This window comes from Cenococcum geophilum (assembly GCF_001692895.1).
Source record: "Cenococcum geophilum 1.58 unplaced genomic scaffold K441scaffold_17, whole genome shotgun sequence".
Lineage (NCBI taxonomy): Eukaryota > Fungi > Ascomycota > Dothideomycetes > Gloniales > Gloniaceae > Cenococcum > Cenococcum geophilum.
This window is the reverse complement of record NW_027137575.1, coordinates 248,127-266,864: the sequence shown is the minus strand read 5'-3', so window position 1 is coordinate 266,864 and position 18,738 is coordinate 248,127. Positions and strand designations below refer to the sequence as shown.

Here is an 18,738-nt window from a genome sequence, read left to right as displayed (position 1 = left end):
ATTACGGGATTTAGTAGATATACGTCCGCCTAGGTAAGCGCTATAGGCTCTCTTTCCCGTATAGCTTTACCACCGCCGCTGCCGTAATAGCTATAGCCGCAGCCGCAGCTAGAGCCCGGGTCTAGGTCTCCACCTATATACTATATAAGCTGCGCGGTAAACTCCGTACGGGCCCTTTAGTATAAGTAGACTAAAAGGCTAGGAGGCAATCCTTCTATAGTAGCGCTAGATTCTAAATAGGGCAGTAGATAGCGGGCTAGCCAGTAAAAGGAGGTTTAATGGTACTCCCTATAGCTTAAGGTTATTAAGGAGATTAAGCGGGTCGCGTAGGTCTAGAAGGTTAGCGAGGAAGCGGCTATATAGTAGGTTAATCTACGGTAGGAGCAGATGTAGTGCTTACTAAATTAGCTTTGTAAACGGCTTTAAGCGGGTAAAAAGGCTTTAAAATAGTTATATATATAACTTCTAATAAGATACTAAGAGGTCCTCTATTAAAACCTTCGTCTATAGCCCCTTAGGGGCTTATTTTAGTGCCGTATAAGTTTAATGGGGTGCTTTAGGGTAGTAGCGCGCAACTTAAAACGCGAATATCTTCATCAACCCACAGCCGATTCTTACCATTCTAGTGCGAGTAGAAAGCGCTCAGCAGGCTCTACGCATAGCGCTCGACGGGTGTTAAGAGTATGGCGTTGCTGGCGATCAAAAATCGACTGTGGATATAGGGTAACATCCACAGTCGCTAAACGCACGGACCTCCTCGCCCGCGTAATCGTGACTTAGCCGCTGATTCAGCCATACAAATGTATCCGTGCCAAGGCTTTGGCTTATTCAGCCAAAGTGGACTCGTCCACACTCGCCGTAGGCGAGTGCCTGCACTTAATACGATATTACCATTAATACAATATTTTTAATCAACTATCTAGATTTAACCTCAATTGACGCTTTAACCACGCCAGTTATTATATTAATTTTTGTATAATAGAGCACCTATAGAGCGCATAGACGCCCAAATAAGCTGTAATTAATTATATACTGGCTAATAAGCTTAAAAATAACGTTTCTTCTTAGCGACTGGTATGCCTTTTATCCAACCATACTCCAGTTAAAGCTCTTTTATTTTAGATTAAAGCCAATTTTAAACTATCTTTCGTGCTATATATAAATAGATAGCTCCCATTAATAACTTTAAAATCGTATAAGACCGTTACTAGCGAGATTAGCGTAATTGCGCAATTAAAGTCATAGTTCTTAGCTTACGTCAGGAAAACGGGGGGTGGCGCACGAAATTTAGTTTCGCTAAAAGTGTTTTTAGGGCCCAGGGCTAGCTCTCCGCCATATTAGCTGACCCCCTAGGGCTATACGCTAGCTTTCCGCCATATTAGCTGACCCGCTAGAGAGCTCTACGCCAGCTTTCTGCCATATTAGCTAGGCCCTAGAGCTATACGCTAGCATTATGCTAGCTTATGGCTATAAAATAAATATTATTACTATTATTGCGTTTATTGCTATTAGGGTATTAAAATCCTAAAGGACCTGCGTCTATTGCTATTAGGATTCAATCCTAAAGGCCTCCTAGCAGGCTTCCTAGCAGGCTTCCTAGCAGGCCTAGTAGGACTTTGATTTTCCTAGTTATTCTCAATCGTCCTGACAGCGGGCCCCACGGTGCTATCGGGTCCCCACAAATATTCCCGGCAGCCTCTACGTGTCTTTTACATACCCCTTGTACACCTAAAATACCACTTATTTTTCACCCTTCCTTCCCATCCTCTCTACCTAGGGAGGCACTACAAACGGCAGCTAGCAGAGGACTGTGGCCAGACCAGACGACCATCACCAGAACCAGATGATTATTGCCAGAACCAGACAACCGTCGCCAGAACCAGCACGACCGTCGCCAGAACTAGATGACTGTCAATCAGGACGACCGTCATCAGGACCAGACGACCGTCGTCAGGACCAGACAACCGTCGCCAGAACCAGACGGCCGTCGCCAGAACTAGACGACCGTCGCCAGAACCCAGACGACCGTCGCCAGGACTAGACGACCGTCGTCAGAACCAGACAACTGTCATCAGGACGACCGTCATCAGGACCAGACGACCGTCGCCAGAACTAGACGACGATCATTCGAACAACCAGTCAGCAACACCACGAACGACTTAATCGATCGATTAAATCGAACCAGAGCCTCGATATCAGCCCGCTAGCGAATCAAATTGAATTAGATATCCATAGACAGATATAGACCGGTAGGCACAGACAGGTAGGCATACACACAGGTAGGCACAGACAGGTAGGCATACACAGGTAGGCACAGACAGGTAGGTACAGATAGGTTAGGTATAGGCAGGCAGGTAGGCAGGCAGGTAGGCAGGCAGGGTAGGTAGGCAGGTAGGCAGGCAAGTAGGCAGGCAGGTAGGCAAGCAGGTAGGTAGGCAGGCAGGCGGGTAGGCGGGTGCTAGGCCTAGTTAGGAAATCAGTACACGGCCGGTGGATCGTCAGGAATATCGCCAATTGACGATTTGGAGCCTCTGCAAGAGGCTTCCACACTTATTTTAATTAATTGCTTAATACCCAAATTTTAATTTTAAATTTTATTATTATTTTTTATATAATATTGCAGTTATAGAAAATATTATAACTATTATAGTAAAAAGATATATTATAATTTTTGGGGGTTAATATTATTAATATTACTAATATTGCTAATATTGCTAATATTGCTAATATTGCTAATATTGCAATATTGCTAATATTGCTAATATTGCTAATATTGCTAATATTGCTAATGTTGCTAATATTGCTAATGTTGCTAATGTTGCTAATGTTGCTAATGGGGCCCGGGGCTAGCGTAAAGAAGTGTACATGAGCAGATCAGCGGATCCAGCTAAAATGACCCCGGGCCAGCCCCGGGCCAGCCCCTAGCTAGCCCCTACTACTCTCCCGTTTTCCTGACGTACCAACTACTTAATCGCCAGCAATAGATATACTATATGCGCCAAACAGCGTACGCTTAACGTTCTTACTTAGCTCCTTATTCTTAAGGCAATAATTAATATTATACTTAAGCGTATAGATAGTTAATGGAGTTCTTAGCTCTTATAGGGGTAGTATATTGCTAGTATTATTATCAGCCTCGTTATCAGCCTTGCTGTTAGCCTCGCTATCACTTTAATTAAGCCATTAAACCACCTAAAGATAGCCTCTTTATTGTGTGTAATTATATAATTAAGATTAAGGGATCGCTAATAGCGAAGATAAAGCTTAGGGTTATATTTAAGCCATCGCTTTGCCCATTATAGATTGGCTAAAAGTAGGGATCCTAGACCATCGTAGCTGCGCTAAAGAAGGTAATTTACATACGCTATAATTATTAGTAGCCGTATATAGATTCTAAGCTTATTAAGACAAGCTATATAATTATAAAGAGCGCTATCTTAAGCCTCTAAGAGCTTATATGTGCCAGAAGGACGTTAAGAACGTGTTATACGACCTTTTAAGCAAGCAAGAAGCCACTAATAAGGAAGGTTTTTCTCACGCGCTAGCTGCTTATAATTAGGCTTTTTAACGTCTCTTATAGACTCTAGAGCCTAATTAATCTAATCATCTATCTAGATCTACAATTCCAACATTATTGTTGTTGTATGACGCGATAATAATTAGATAGTTGATCAAAAATATCGTATTGATGGTAATATCGTATTAAGTGCAGGCACTCGCCTGCGGCGAGTGTGGACGAGTCCACTTTGGCTGAATAAGCCAAAGCCTTGGCACGGATAGGATAAAGCCTGAAATCTATGGTGCTCCACCGGCTCCACCCCAGAACACCAATTCGCTGCAACCCAAATTTCCCAACCTACCGCCAAGCCCACCGCCTACAGAAAATACGTCCGGGTCTGCGGAAATCCCACCGCGAACAACGGACATCCGCCAAGAACGACCAACCCGCCCAAATCTTCCAAGTTTATCAGGCTGACTGCACATGAGTCAGGGCCATTCGTATCAAAAGACACAGAACAGCAAGAGTAGGATGGTGTGCTTGGGAATTAGTCGCTTCGCGATGACAAAGAAAATCAGTTTCTCGATGTTGTAGATGCGATTCGAGATCACGACCTTGATCGGCAACTCAGTCTCCCCCAACTTGTTGTCTGCGGGAAACAATCTTCGGGGAAGAGCTCGGTCCTAGAGGCTATCACAAGAGTCCCTTTCCCAAGAAGTGACACAACATGCACCCGTTTTGTGACAGAGTACGTGTCCGGAATCAAGCTTCCAGCATGTTAGCCCTACCTGTTTCTGACCTTCTCTAGGATTCTTCTAATTCCTGATCGGAGTCTCTCTAAAACATCGATAACAGCCAGTATATCCGCAGATCCGAAGAAAGAGCGGTGCTAGCGCTATTCTAGTCTACTTATGGCCCTCGCAAATTTGAATTTGAGAAAAATTGTTCAAGATGCTTCCCGCGCAATGGGGCTTGCCGAGGACGGGTCAGAAAATCGTGTTAAATTCGCTGGCGACATTCCTTGCGTCGAAATCCGAGGTCCTAGATCACCCCATCTAACAATTGTTGATCTCCCAGGATTAATTGCGGTCAACCAAGGTGAAGAGGACGATATTCACATTGTGGAAGCTATCACGGATCGTTATATCAAAGATGAGCGATCGATTATTTTGCCAGTTGTTAATGCCGACATCAACGTTCAAGACAACGGGATCTTAGAGAAAGCTCGAGTTGTCAATCCCGAAGGAAAGAGAACATTTGGCATCATAACAAAGCCTGACAGAATTGAAGCCGGTTTACCTAACGAAACTGAATGGCTTAGGCTTGCCCGGCAAACCAATGGTGCTTTCTTCAAGTTTGGGAAAGGGTGCCATGTCTTGGTGAATCACAGTGGGCAAAAGACGAAGGACGGAACAACCTCCACGGAACGTGACAGGAGAAGCTTTCTTTACTAAAGAGACATGGGCAGCCGACAGCGGTGAAAATGCGGGCAAGCCGAACCGACGGCACACTCTCTATGAAACTAATGAGTGGGACGTTAGGCATTTGATTCCTCGCCTAAAAACTCTCCTCTACAATCACACTCAAGATCAAATAGGTACTCTCCGCGGTGACATCCAGGCAAGGTCGGAGGTATACGATGCACGATTAGAACAACTCGGCCTAGGGCTTTTAGATCCCGAGCAAATGATGGATTTACTTTCAGAGAGATTCGGAAGCATACCCAAAACCACAAGCCAGGCTGTGCTCAGAACCTATCGGACTGATCCAGATTTTTTCGGCATAGGTGCAGATAACAAAACAGGCCGTTACTTGCGCGGAAGGATTCGAGATGAGAATTCTGTATTCCACGACCAAATGAAGACCAAAGGACACAATGAAGAATATGCTGTGGCACCAGATGACACACCTCCGGAGGGATTTGCATGGGTCGACAAGTTCCACCGTTTCTTATTAGAGACAGTAGTAACGGAGCTTCCGGGCAATTTCGATCCATACAGGACCACACAGTTGTTTCACCATTACTCTAACCCCTAGAAGAACTTATCAGCCGAGTATTTGAAGAGATCGAATGATCACTGTCGCGAATTTGTGAAACTGGTGATCAACAAGAAGCTTGGTCGCGAGTTTCCAGACATTGCCTCAAGCTTCCGAAGACATGTAACGGAAAAACGGCTGCAGAGGCGTTTCCGTCGAGCAGAGGAGGAACTGGCAGCGCGAGAGAGAGACCGGAGAGGAGATATGTCACGGAAAACATTTGCTTCCTAGCGCGGTCTTCGGAAAAGTTTGCAACCAGGCTAGCAAAAAGGATCAAAGATGCAGAGGAAAAAGGCTCCTTCCCTCCAGTCTCCCCGGAACAAACAGCCAATGTTATTGGTTTTGGAGAACCTGTCAGATAGTTCATATAGAGCTATTCATTGATTGAAATGGGTTGATTGATTGATGATCTTGATGGTGTCTTCATCGGTGATGGACCTAGGGCCCCTATTTACAATACACGTGACCAGTGCACGTGACCAGTGCACGTCCTACGCCACCAAGAATACAGATTATCTGACAGAACCAGAGGGTAAACGACAAGAAGCTGCTGCCCAGATGATGGAGGAGATGTTAATTTATTACAATGTTCATCCAGCCCTTTCCTTATACCCCCTTTAAACCTCAATGGAAGAGTGTTTGCTAATAAAAACACGATAGATTACGCGCGATCGATACATTAACAATGTCATTATCCAGGTGGTGGGGCGCCATCTGCTCGACGACCTAGATAAAGAGTTCCGCATCGATTGGTTTAGAAGACCAGAGATATTCAACCGCGTCACGCGTGATCCACACCTTGAAGGACGGCGAAGAGAATGTGACAAAGTAAAGAATAGAGAGCCTTTGGGAGTGTTATGTGACTTTGGAGAGCTTGGGGGGTTAGACTTCTTCACTGACGGCTTTGACGGGACTTCGTAATTGTGTTCATTGGTAAGATTGAAATAGACTTAGTGCACCACATCCAACTTTTCAGTTGCTAAATTTAGTTGCTATTCAATATGCTGTTGATCAAGAGTTTACCTATAACTCCCGAGCCTCGGATCCGGACATGCTGACGCCAGGTCCAAGTCCACTTGTCCTCATAACTCAGCACTCTTGTGCTCTTATGCATCAAGCCATCTCAAGGCGGACCTCTCTGCCATCAGCATCTTACTTTGATAGCATTTTCCTCTTAACGCAGTCATTACCTGTCTCAGCACTTCGCGGCGAACGAAACGGAAGATGCCGTGCAAGGGACCGTATCACGCGTGTTAACTTAATTTGCTATCCCTGCACTGCAGGGGTGCGAGCTGTCACCGTTCGAGAGATTGAACCACCATCAATCACTCTGCCCTTCCGCTACCGCTCATTTGGCTCCCAGATCAATATCGCCTGTCCGATTTACCCATGTTGCGGCTTTCTTGATTGCCTACTATGGTAGATATGTCCCATGAGGGCTAAACGCCAGAATCATGACTGAGCTTCCACGATGCGCGTACTATTATTTACCTTGTCATTTTCAAAACTATAAACAGCTCGGCGGGACAGCTTGACTGGCTCCACAACTACAAGAAGCTTATCACCTCAACTGCCGCTTTCCGTTTCAACTAGCACTTCCCACACCGCCATCCGACACTGCCCAGAAAGGTATAAGGAGGAGCACTCTCAGCTCGCACTGAACAGCCCAAGCCGTAGCTTTGTATCACACCTTAGCGATTGAAGATCAAATCAATCTTCAAAAATCATGTCTTCGTCAAAACCCACCATCCTGCTCGTCCCTGGCGCCTGGCACTCTCCCGACCTCTACGCCCCCATGACAGACCTCCTCGTGGCTGAAGGCTACGAGTATATTGGCATCTCACTCGTCTCTACTGGCGCCGACCCTGCGCTCGAGAACTGGAACCCGGATGTTGAGCTAATCCACAAGACAGTGCTTGGTGTGCTTGACCAGGGGAAGGACGTTGTGCTAGTGGTGCATTCTTACGGCGGGCTAGTGGGCTCCGAAGCGATGAAAGGATTGGGAAAAAAGCAAAGAGAAAGTGAGGGGAAGAAGGGAGGCGTCGTCCGTCTAGTGTATATTTGTGCCTTCTTTCTGGAGCTAGGCATGCATTTACTGGCCGTTAAGAACGATCAGCCGCATTCGTGGATGAAGGTTGATGTAAGTGGCCTTTCTAACACACCTTCACGTCTCTTCATTCCCGCTGCTAGCTTCTGCAAACCAGTACCACTGTTCCTTGAAAATTTTCTCCATGGGATATCACTTTTCTCACCTGAAGTGGTACGAGAGGGACAGATCTAACAGCCCACAGTACGAGACCAACAAAGTCTGGGCCACCCAGTCCCCGCACATCTTCTACAACGACTGCACTCCCGAAGTAGCCGAGGCCACGACCGCCTCGCTCACGCACCATTCATGGCGCTGTCTCTTCTCCAACGTAACGTACGCTGCGTGGCGCGATATTCCGTCGACGTATCTGGTGTGCGAAAACGACAACGCGATCCCGGGATCCGCTCAAGAGGGCCTGCTCAAGAACACACCCGGCCACTTGTTTGAGATCGAGAAGTGTCAGGCTGGCCATAGCCCGTTCTTGAGCATGCCGAAGGAGACGGCCGATGTAATTAGAAGGGCTGCCGGAGAGAAGCTCTAAGCCGGATGGGCCGTGATTTCGCAGATGGTAGGAGATGAACGATTTCTATGGAATAATATTCGGAGAAGTTTAGCCAGCTCAATCCACGTTTCTTGGTATTAACCCCCTAGTAAGCTTTGGTAATTGTCTTCTTCACGAGTAAAGTATCAGCTCCAAAATTCGTAAGATTGTGAGAATCTCCGTCTAGATAATTTCTTCTAATATATTTGGATTACTTTCAGAACAACGACTGCTATTCAAGCATATAGTGTAGGCCGTACTTCCACCCAAACATAGTAAATACAACCATGATGATCGAGGAGATGTTGACCCCACAGTTATTAGAGTTGCCCCATGGGACGGCAGAAATTAGAATGGGCGAGATGAGAAATGAATTCGTAAAAACGGTTATAAAACGGTGTCGTTTTAGGGATCATGAGTTCGATCTATATCTCATTTTGGCCATACTCTCTGATTGGGCATCTATACCGTGCCATAATGCCTTTGCAGCAGAGTGTGACGTCGATCGGTTTGTTCTTTCCTCCTTTGATCGATTGAATTCCTTTACGAGAAATCCTGCATCTCGCTCGATTCGTGCAGCGCGTCTACCACTATAATCCTCGCAAGCCTGGAGGTAGGCAGTTTTCCAGGCCGATTTTGAGAACTTCTAAACCCTAAACGAAGAGAATCCCGTTGGAATTGCTGATAAGAAGTCTAAGTTCTTGCTGCTCCTGAAGTTTTTCAGTTTCGAACAAGTGCTGTTGTCGACCCAAATTGGACTTGTTTACTATTTTCAGCTGCTTACTCTCGTATATCTCACCCAGGGATGCATATAACTATTCTATTAGTTACATAAGTTATGATTACTATATAATTTAACTAATCATAATCATAATCGATCTTTTGATTATGATTACATGTTTATAATCAATATAATCACCCGGGGTAAGAACAAGTAGGAATAGAATATAGTAATAAAGCTTTAGTGTTAAGAAAGTTATTTTTAATTTTCCTACTATAGTCGGCGCTAACTAAAAAGCGCTAAACCAGCTAAAGAAAACGTCCGTGTGGGCTTTCTAAAAAAATGTTGACGTATACGCGCCTACGCGTCACGTGTATATTATCTAGAGTTCCATTTTAATCACCATTTACCTAATTAGGAAATTAGTATATAATCAATGTAATCAATGTAATCAATCAGAATCAGGTGCGGTGATTTTATAATAATCAAAATCAATGGGCTGATTACGATTACGTTGATTATATGCATCCCTGCCTCCATATGTGGGCTACTACGGTGCCTTCTGGGGCCAACAGCATGAGCTGCTCTACCTTGCCATCCCTAGGGACAAAGCACAATATTGTCGATCTATAGAACTCGTGTATTGATTGATCTATGAAAGAAAAGAGACTATATATACATGATGTAGATGCAGGACTAGCGGGGGGAATACGTAATAGGGGGTAGGTGATCGAGTCAAGCAGGGGGTGGTGACTGGGTCGAGGGGTAGGTAACTGAGTCGGGTGGCAAAACAACTTGATTTAGGTCGACAAATATCCTTCCCACAGATGTATTACACCTGGTGCTGACAGTCTGGTTTTCCGGCACCCGTCTGAGGCATCTGATAAGAAAATGCTCCGCAAGGCTTAATGCTTGCTGCAATATATTCCTTAATCGAACGATACCGCTTCGAGAAAATAATAATCAACCGGCTTCCCAAAATGCGAGACCTCCCTCAACCGTACTGTCCCAAGATAGTTCATATTCGTTCTGAATCGTCTAGGAACCCAGTATTGTAGCCCGTCTTCTATCATAGGACAAACTAGCAAACAATCTCGGAAATTCGCGATTCCGAGTAGGTCCACGCCGTAACTGTTCGTACCTAAAATGCACTCACCGTTGGATGCCGCGATTGGCGAGGGAGGATAAAGATGATTTGGAATGGTGTTGATGCCAAGAGGATATATTTTTGAAAGTTGGCTAATTAATAGAGAACCGCTGATAGTTGTAGACCACGGCCCAGGCGACAACGTCACGCACAGCAATTATACCGGCTTGGAATAGGAATGTTCTTGCGCCACGCGGAAGCCATCTTGGATTATCTTCCGAACAGTCGGTTATCCCTTAAGCCGCTATGAACTATAAACGCTGCATTCGTGGCCGGCTTGTCCAATTTTAGAGTCTTGGGGTTCAAACACGAGATACGTATCTTTTCTATACACACCTCTAGTTCAGGCATGGAAATGCTTAATTTTCTATGACCAGTGCGTTAATGCTTTATGCCTCCCACTGGGAGTGTTTCTTCGTATCCTCCAATACTCCAGTTTCCCTAGCATGCCGCAAAGAATCATTCCCGTTGCACATGGCATGAAAACTCGCTACCAACACACGATCTCATCTACTGACTACCTCGTTTTCTTTTCGAGCAAAGAGTGCAACGCCTTATTTTGTCCTGTCCAGGAGCGTCGTCTCTTTTTTGAACTCCTTCACATACGGTAGGGTCTCTGGCTGCCCAGGGATATACTATATTTTGTTAGCTCACTGCCCGCGGATAGATCCGTTAAACGTTGAAATTTCCAAGAATACCTTCCGCAGCACTTCTGGCACAACAATACCCTCCTCGGTTTGGTAATTCTCTAGAATGCAGCACAAGGTGCGTTCCGTAGCACACACTAGAGACAGGTGAAATTAGTTTGATAAAGGCCAAGCAAGGAATGGTAGGACAGTGGAGAAACACGTACAGGTGCAGTTGAGGGCGTGTACGTAGTCTTTCCGTGTGCCGGTCTGCTTCTTCACGCCATAGCGAATCCTGTTTAAATCAGCATTCTAAACTCTATTTTACCTGAGAGGAAATTGATGGGCCTACTCCAATTCGCGGGTTTGGTAGTCGGTACAGTTCGAACAGCTTACAAGTTCCTATCGCAGTACAATCAGCCTTACACACAGACAGTCCCAAGCCTAATCGAGACCCTAAAATTGGCCATATAACCCATCTTCTTCAGGGTGCGTCTACCTTGTATTCGCCTTGATAGGGAAACCAGGCTTCGAGATCATATTTCTTGGCAGCAGCATTGTTCAGGGCACCTAGAGGACAATTAAGGTTAATGGAATGAAGCAGAGTCGCTTTATAACCGAGAAAGAAATACCAGAGACAATGGCGACCACATGATATGGAAGTCCTAGCGATTGGTAGAATTCTGAGGCCCTCCGTTAGCTTTCATAAGAGGAATTTCAAAGATATCCCGGATCACCTTCTGAGGTCGCGATCATCTGATCAAAAGCTTCCCAACTATCCTCGGGTTTCGTAAAGACGAATTGCTAAACGTTTTTAGACAATTTCTCGTGGTTTCCTTACATACGGCATGCTTACCTCGATTTTTTCGCTGATGAGAAGAAAAATTAGTGAGGGGTTTCTTCGTTCTATGACGAGGGAATCAAAAAGACAGACAGGTGAAGCGAGAGGAAAATTCATCTGTAGTAGCACAGAGCACTGCTAATGAATTCGGTGCTCAAGACGAGCACCCGGCCATAGATACTTGGTTGGTGATGTAGACAAGCTTTTAAAGGGTTTCTCACTTACAATTGATGGATACGGAATATACCCCATGCGTCCTTGCCATGACTGTCCGGAGTCAGTACATTCCAACAGTTTTCCGCTTTTGGTGTCGGGAGTTGCTCACGATCCAGCTTCCTTCCTACAGAATAATTAGACTTGTAGACATTCAAGAGGGAAGAGCGAGCGGACCTAAAGTTTGTGGAATACCCTGCGTACTTGATCGGAAGATCTTTATCCTGCAGCCACTCATCCGCATGTAGCGCTGAGAGAGGCTGCTCAGATGTTGCGATCAAGTACTTGTCCGTTTCCGGCCTGTCCTTAGACTCTGTGACCTTATAGAGTTCGTCATCGAAATCGGAGAGCTGAGCAGTCTTAGCCATCTGATCCCGAAGCATGAAAAATGGCGGCTGGTTGGGTGTGTAGCCCTTTTTGAAGAGAAATTCGAGGCCATAGTTGACGAGAGCTAAGTTTAGGAAGAGGCCATATCCGGTAAGGCAGTAACCACGGTGACCTTGGAGAAGTTAGTAAATCTTGAGACTGAATTCTATGAATGGCCGGTTCTGCTTATATACTAACCCACGATCTTGACACCTCGCTCAGGGTCATAACCATCTAGCCGTGTTAGCACTACGATGGTATTAGCATCCTGCATATAAGGCTTTATGACCGCAAGATCTGAACTTCAGACCTCCGTGATGACTTAGAAAGTCCTTCTTGTGCTCCACTACCACGCCTTCAGGTGCCCACTTGCGAATCTCCACATTATTGTCCTGTGCTCATCAGCCCCACCATCAGAGCACCCTGCTCATAAACCCAAGAACGTATACGCACCTCGTTATTTGACACTGGAACACTGTCGTGCACATAGTTGCCGACAGACTTTACTTTCTGGAGGAGCTTGACTAGCTTCTCTGCCGCTACATCTTCACGTGCCTTTTTATCGTTTTGAAGCTCCACCTTCTTCTTCAGCAGGTCGTCCGCGTTCTCTTTTGCCTGTCCAGGATGCCTTTGTAAGTGTTTGCTCTGCGGGTAACGACAATCCTCAATGGTGGAGCTTCGGCGACAGGAATATGCGACATGCCTTCTTCTTTTGGCCTATTTCCTTCTGGATCATGTTCATTTGAGAACCGATCTGTGTAGCTGCATATTGGGCTATTCATTCACGAGATCAGCCAAAAGGCCTCAATGCCTATGGAAGGGCGGAACACGCACTCTCCCTATGGTCCACAAAACCCGCAATTACCTCGTCCTAAATACATATCAGCGAATGAGACTTCGTTCCATCCACACTTGAATCATCGCGCTCTGCTGTCACATACAACGAGCTCAACTTTAGCATGGCGGCGCCGTTGACTCTCCCGAATCTTTTCTGGGTTGCCTCCTCGCTCGATGATGAAGTCATTTACGTCTAGCATGGTCGCGGGCAAATAAGGAGAATGTTTGGGGGTGGAGGGAAATTTGGTTGTCAAATATTTTGACAGAGATGGATAGTGGGGTGTTAAAACAGATTGCGGGCGTTGTGAGTCAGGGCACGGGCCAAGCCTCAGGCCTCAAGAAACCCCTCTGCCCCTCCAAAGAACAGCTTCAGCCTTATTTCTAGAAAATCTTGACAAAGTACGAAACTATCTCTGGGAATTCCACCTCTCTATTGGAAATTGCAACAAGAGCATGACCTAGATGCTGCATATGAAGACCGCCATAACCAAGTGAACCGCTATCCCAAGAACTCCATATAAAAACCCAGAAACCCCACATTTGACCATCTATGCCAGCAGATTTGGGCGTAGATAGTAAAATACTCGTGCTACATGACCACACACTTCGCCCCGCCTGTTGGCTCTCCTGGATTCTGCGATTTTTCAACTTCGGCAATCATGAGCTCAAAGGCCTTTGAGACGTTCTCGTTGTACCGCGCACTGGCCTCCGTCCATGCGCACTTGAACTCCTCTGCGAGAGCTTTGCCGTTCTCGGGTTGGACTTGCCGTTGTTCCGGTCTCAGATCGCTTTTGTTGCCGACGATGACGATGGGTACCCATTCGGTACCCTTGAAGATCCCAGTCAGCATCGTCTGCGGGCAATGGATTGTTGTACGCACCAAATGATTGAGGATTTTATCCCTGATAATTCCCGCCATCTCAAAGCTCTGCTTGGATGCGACCGAATACACAATCATATAGCCGTGAATGCCAATGAAATGCTTCGAATTCAGGATACTGTACTCATCCTTAGATGAAGCGAACTAGTCAGTCGCCTCGTCCTCCAGTGTCCGCTCAGCCATGAACTTCCGTACAACAGATCAAAGCTCCCATTCTGAATCCGGCCGCGGTAGGGCTGGCTAGGGGAGAGGGTAGAGGTATCCTACCTGGCCTGCAGTATCAATGATTTCAGTAGCAAAATCCTGTGTCTTGTACCTAATGACTTTGCTGAAGGTATTTTCTATAGTAGGGTAGTAGCTTTCTACGAAGTGACCGTCAACGAACTGTACTGTAAGGGACGATTTGCCTAAGCCACACCGTTAGCGATTCTAGCTCTCGATGCGAAAGGGAATTGGAGCATCGAGTGAGTACCGACAGAGCGACTGCCGACTATGGCAATTTTGCGCTGCTTAGGAGGCGACGGCATAGTTCGTAACTGATGCACTGTTTTTCTCGAGGCGTTGCGTAGTGCTGGGGAATATTTGTGCGGTGGAAAAAAGCAGACTGAAGGGATTGAGGTAAGCTGAGGTATGAAGGTGTTGAGGTGCTCGGTGAGATTACAGAGGCAGTTGTTCAAGAACCCAAAAAAAAATAAAAAAATAAAAAAGAAGACAAGGCGCTACGCTTCCCTATGACGGCACGACATCCATACGTCTTAAAAAAGGCTGTGGTAGGTGGAAATGCGTTCACATCAAGTAATAGGAACGGGAGCCTTTGGAATCGAGAGGAGCGCCGTAGCGCGCCTAGGGAGCTCTGGCGGCCCCATGTGCGTGAACGCGGGGCAGCAGAGCAGAAATGGCGTCCGGCCAGCTTTACCCGAATGCCGCATGCCCTGATGCGTGAAGGCCCTACTGCGGGAGTATTTGGTGAGTCGAGGGATCAAGCATCGTATTTGCTTATGATAAGCGGAAAACATCGGAGAGACTTGGTTTCACTCTCCAGCTCCGAGCAAGCCAGTCACGTCACAGCCACACAAGTTTTGCCTACCTGCACCCCTGGTAGATAGCTTTTGGTGGCACGGTGGCTCGGTGGCTGGGCAGCCAGGTGACATTCAGTTGCCTCTATCATGTCCCATGTGCCTTAGAGCTATCGAGAAAAAAATACAGCAAAAGTAAGAGCCTATTCCAAAGCCAGGCATCCTCGCTCCAAGGTCCAAATTCATCTATAGTTCGTCCATCATCCAAGGATATCCAGTAACAAAAAGCCCAACCCTCTCAGCATCATTATACAGTAATTGTCCCAAAAAAGACATTATTATTCCGTTATACTCATGTCACCACACCTCTCAATCGATCGACCACTGACTGCAGTCGCTCCGTGTAGTTTATCGAGATTTCCCCGCCCTCATCGCCATCAAACATATCCCGATCAACCTTCTGGTGGTATTGGATGAACTCCTCCACAGCATTGATAAGTATATCTAGCCGCCGATTCGGAAGCTTGCTCTGGATCTTACGAAGCACCTGGTCGTTCTGGCAAAGGTTGCCAAGAAGCACCGATAGGTAGCCGTAAGCTACGTTAGACTGCGACTCTTCCATCGAGTCCGCCTATCTTGAGTCAGCAATAAGCACAGATAAAGGGATCTGACAGAGCTTACCTGAGACGCCCTTTCAAGTCCTTCGAGGAAAGATTGAAGTAGTGCATCCAATATAGAATCGTCACCGGCGGAAACCGAGGACCTAGCCTTGTCGCTGTATTCAGCAAGATTGATCATAGCGCCAAGGCTGAGGATAAGGCATTCGAGCACCACCGCACGTTGTTCTTCATCTAGAGGCTCCGAGAGCATCTTAAATTTATGATCGATCGAGCGAACCAGAGGCTGAACAAACATCGGCTCAGCGAAACTTTCGCAAACTCTGGGATTGTTATTTGCTAGATTGATGCATAGTCGAATGGCGAAGGATTTCAGCTGAGCTGGAGCGTGACCATTAACTTCCAAGAAAGCCGGCATCATCTCAACCAACCTGCGCAACAGTTTGATTGACCAAACTACTTGTCTTCCCGCACCTACAGATGCAGACTCGGTAATTGAGAGCGCTAACCTGAGGTTTAGCAGGTCGGATGGTGACGCGCCTCCTGCAACAAGCCGCTTACACGGAGCTTTGGCAACATCCAATAAAGTGGATATTATTTCTTCGTTCAACAACTCTTCAGTATTTCCACACTTCCTTAGACCGCGAATCAAAAGCTCCATGCTTCTCATAGCGACAAGTCGGGGGGAAAGCACCTCTGGCTTGTCACCTTTCCATAGAACCGACTCCTGCACCAGTTTTCGGAAATCGGTAACAGAGCCTTGAGCGACCTTCGACATGTTTGTACGACGCTCTTTGGCAATGCGAATAATGTCCGCGTCATAATCAAGAAGGAATTTGAGAGTCGCCAGACATTGCGAACGGAAGATGTTATCCAGAATGTTAAGAGCAACGCCAGCCTTAACGATGAATGCGATAGCAACAGCAGCTGCAAATCCGAATATTGGATCAGATGTCGAGGCCAAGCTCAAGAATAGCTGCCTGTCTAAACCCTGGTCAATCATTCGACCGATGAAGCTATCATCAGACAGCTTTGTACAAAGTTCGATCATCGCGCTTCGTCTTCTCGACTTTCCAGCGTTGCTCTGGTCTTTGATGTCGTCCAACAGGGCTCCTGTATCGAATTCAAAACGAAAGTTTTGCCCTCCTTTTCGAAGCTCGTGAATACCTCGTACTTTGTTCGTAGGCTCATCCAGATCTTCCAGATCTGAGACGAGCTGCGTGCGCCGAGCAAGAGAGGTGCTTGTGGTAATATCTCTCCGACATGAGCTTCCGGCAAACGGGGAACCGCTCTCCATCGGTAAGGATGATAGGAGCTCAGCTTCAAGGCTAGCTTCGTCCAGGTATGACCGTTGTTTCGCGTATGTCACCTTGGGGCCACCATTCAAGATTGGTACAGGTTGAGAAGACTGTGAAGCAGAGGTTGGCTCCACGCCTACATCCATTTCTTCATGCATCCCGGGCTCATCGGTCAGTCGAGCCTGATCCTTTCGGGGGTCGCATCTTTGATGCTCCTTTGATTTGTCGTAAACGGGCCTTGGCTCTTTAGCTGCATGGTCTTCTTCCTCACCATCACTGTCGCTTTCCTCTTCATCTGCCATAGGGGCGACCTGGATGAGGGTGTCAATAAGCCTTCGCCGCTTGGTCTGCGTTGACCGAGGAACATCGGATGTAGATCTTGCCAGTCGAGCCGGAGGCCCGTTCGTTCGGCGGTCGGAAATTCGCAGGTTTTCGATCTTGAGAATTCCGGGGGTTGTTTTCTCTGATGGATCACCTAACAGATTGCTCCATATCTGGGCTTGGCGCGGTGTGACCGAACCATTCTTTAAGTCCGATGAGGGAGATTTAGATTGATAATACGGTGGTGTGGTAGGCATCATATCGTTGTTCATAATATGGCTGCTGCTTGGAGACGGTGGTACACTAGGTAATGGTGAAGGGTATTGTACTGGGCGTGACTCTAGTGCTGTTAGCATACCATGCATTATGGCAGGCGCTGATTGTCCTTTCAGAATTGTCGGCACCGTCCTTGTCCTCGTCCGTCGCGGCATTTTAAGTGCCGTTGTATCTGGAGCAACCATTTCCGATTGAGCAGAAACTTCCACCGGTGCCTTTTTATCGCGCGATAGGGGACCGCTGTCCTCTTTGCGAGGTTGTTTTGTGCTTCGGTGATCCACCATCAGAAGAGAGTCCTGTGCTTGACGTCCCCGACCATTGTTAGCTTGAGATTCTTGTCCAGAGTGTAAAGGGATACGTCTTTTTCGTTTTCGCGCTGAAGTAGACGAATCAGAGTCTAAAGCCCGCCGCGGTGATGGTTGCATGGTTGCATTCTGAGATTTGGGAGATATTTTTGGACCGGAAGTCTGAGGCTGGCTGTATCCGCTCGGGGTTCGTCTAGAGGAGAGGTTGTCGTCCTCCGACGAAGGGACGTCGAAGATATTCAGATCTGTAGATTTCGGCTCCGTAGAAGCTTTTCTCTCTGCGCGTCGTGACCGTAATACGTCGTTGCCAGACGAAGGGCCACCCAATTCCGCGGGCTTTATAGATTGCAATACAGTCGATGGCTTCGTCGATGTGTGTTTAAGAGTGGTTATGTTCTCATCGTCAGAGGATGGTACGTCAAAGATTCCTAGATTTGCCGCTGGCTTGGTAGAGCTTTCGCAACCGCTTCCTTGCGACGGCAACCCGTTGCTCGACTTGAAGAGGGTATCTGGTTTACTTAAACCGTCTCTCCAACCTTCCCGGGAGCCTTTCGGGCGATCCTGGGAAAGCAGATCTTCCCGAGCAGCAAAGTTAGAACTGCGCGCCGCTTTGCCATAAGTTGTAACCTTGCGTCGGCGCTGGGCTGTGCTGAAAGAGGAAGACGAAGCCATCGCAGTTGTAGCCATGAGCACCGAGGGTGGATCTGCGAGATGGAACAGTGTTGAAGTGCTAATTCCACATGGTGATGGCTGACAACACGACGCGATCAGAAGCAGCGGTGTAAGACGGGCTCAATGTTTCCTCGCTGGGTGATAGAGGTGGACCGCAAGGCACGCGAAGCGAGAGGTGTATATAGGAGAGCGATTGAGTTCGGGAAGTCGCATGGATCCAAGAACAATGGTAGGAATAATCCCGGTTGGATGTGGCGGTGGTGTTGGGGAATTGTTGATGTGCTGTTGCGAGGTGCAGGATTGAGGCGTTGTCAGACATGCCAGGGTCCAGAAATAATGGCTGACCGCCCACCTACTTGGGTAAAGTAACAAGGTCAAGGCGCCAGAAGTGGTGGTTTAGTGGTGGAGATGGCCGAAAGGTTGCAGGGGGTTCGGT

At 47.0% G+C, this 18,738-nt stretch overlaps 5 protein-coding genes across 5 annotated transcripts; 3 read left to right on the top strand and 2 right to left on the bottom strand.

The window, feature by feature from the left end:
* Nucleotides 1–4,050: 4,050 nt before the first annotated feature.
* K441DRAFT_556667 (uncharacterized protein) lies at nucleotides 4,051–4,953 on the top strand (the record flags this gene model as incomplete). The annotated part of the gene is given in 3 exon segments (XM_067643339.1): nucleotides 4,051–4,253; nucleotides 4,308–4,385; nucleotides 4,404–4,953. Coding segments are annotated over 3 exon segments (831 nt in total), but the record flags the coding sequence as incomplete, so codon positions are not given.
* A 1,120-nt stretch (nucleotides 4,954–6,073) lies between these two features.
* On the top strand, nucleotides 6,074–6,498 carry K441DRAFT_658608 (uncharacterized protein). Its single transcript, XM_067648384.1, has 2 exons — nucleotides 6,074–6,124; nucleotides 6,197–6,498. The coding sequence occupies exons 1-2, from the start codon at nucleotides 6,095–6,097 to the stop codon at nucleotides 6,455–6,457; spliced, it is 291 nt and encodes a 96-aa protein (XP_067504729.1). The 5' UTR covers nucleotides 6,074–6,094; the 3' UTR covers nucleotides 6,458–6,498.
* A 301-nt stretch (nucleotides 6,499–6,799) lies between these two features.
* K441DRAFT_658607 (alpha/beta-hydrolase) lies at nucleotides 6,800–8,433 on the top strand. The gene is made up of 2 exons (XM_067648383.1): nucleotides 6,800–7,676; nucleotides 7,828–8,433. Exons 1-2 carry the CDS (start codon nucleotides 7,263–7,265, stop codon nucleotides 8,164–8,166), a joined length of 753 nt encoding a protein of 250 aa, XP_067504728.1. The 5' UTR covers nucleotides 6,800–7,262; the 3' UTR covers nucleotides 8,167–8,433.
* Nucleotides 8,434–10,588: 2,155 nt separating this feature from the next.
* K441DRAFT_686636 (seryl-tRNA synthetase) lies at nucleotides 10,589–14,324 on the bottom strand (the record flags this gene model as incomplete). The annotated part of the gene is made up of 16 exons (XM_067652015.1): nucleotides 10,589–10,669; nucleotides 10,733–10,818; nucleotides 10,888–10,955; nucleotides 11,013–11,062; nucleotides 11,160–11,230; nucleotides 11,827–12,213; nucleotides 12,279–12,329; nucleotides 12,391–12,472; nucleotides 12,534–12,708; nucleotides 12,767–12,854; nucleotides 12,915–12,951; nucleotides 13,022–13,110; nucleotides 13,521–13,746; nucleotides 13,798–13,926; nucleotides 14,065–14,204; nucleotides 14,270–14,324. The coding sequence occupies 16 exons, from the start codon at nucleotides 14,322–14,324 to the stop codon at nucleotides 10,589–10,591; spliced, it is 1,815 nt and encodes a 604-aa protein (XP_067504727.1).
* Nucleotides 14,325–14,882: 558 nt separating this feature from the next.
* Nucleotides 14,883–18,587, bottom strand: K441DRAFT_634773 (uncharacterized protein). Its single transcript, XM_067646414.1, has 2 exons — nucleotides 15,495–18,587; nucleotides 14,883–15,444 (listed from the first exon to the last, which is right to left on the bottom strand). The coding sequence occupies exons 1-2, from the start codon at nucleotides 18,315–18,317 to the stop codon at nucleotides 15,166–15,168; spliced, it is 3,102 nt and encodes a 1,033-aa protein (XP_067504726.1). The 5' UTR covers nucleotides 18,318–18,587; the 3' UTR covers nucleotides 14,883–15,165.
* Between the last annotated feature and the right edge of the window lie 151 nt (nucleotides 18,588–18,738).

What these genes read in the sequence shown, in the direction of transcription:
- K441DRAFT_658608 (XM_067648384.1), top strand. Translation starts at nt 6,095, where the DNA reads ATGATGGAGGAGATGTTAATTTATTACAAT. An exon ending in AGATGTTAATTTATTACAAT is followed by an intron (nt 6,125 to 6,196) that starts GTTCATCCAGCC and finishes AAAACACGATAG; the next exon opens with ATTACGCGCGATCGATACAT.
- K441DRAFT_658607 (XM_067648383.1), top strand. Translation starts at nt 7,263, where the DNA reads ATGTCTTCGTCAAAACCCACCATCCTGCTCGTCCCTGGCGCCTGGCAC. An exon ending in ATTCGTGGATGAAGGTTGAT is followed by an intron (nt 7,677 to 7,827) that starts GTAAGTGGCCTT and finishes AACAGCCCACAG; the next exon opens with TACGAGACCAACAAAGTCTG.
- K441DRAFT_634773 (XM_067646414.1), bottom strand. Translation starts at nt 18,317, where the DNA reads ATGGCTACAACTGCGATGGCTTCGTCTTCCTCTTTCAGCACAGCCCAG. An exon ending in GACTTGAAAGGGCGTCTCAG is followed by an intron (nt 15,445 to 15,494) that starts GTAAGCTCTGTC and finishes GACTCAAGATAG; the next exon opens with GCGGACTCGATGGAAGAGTC.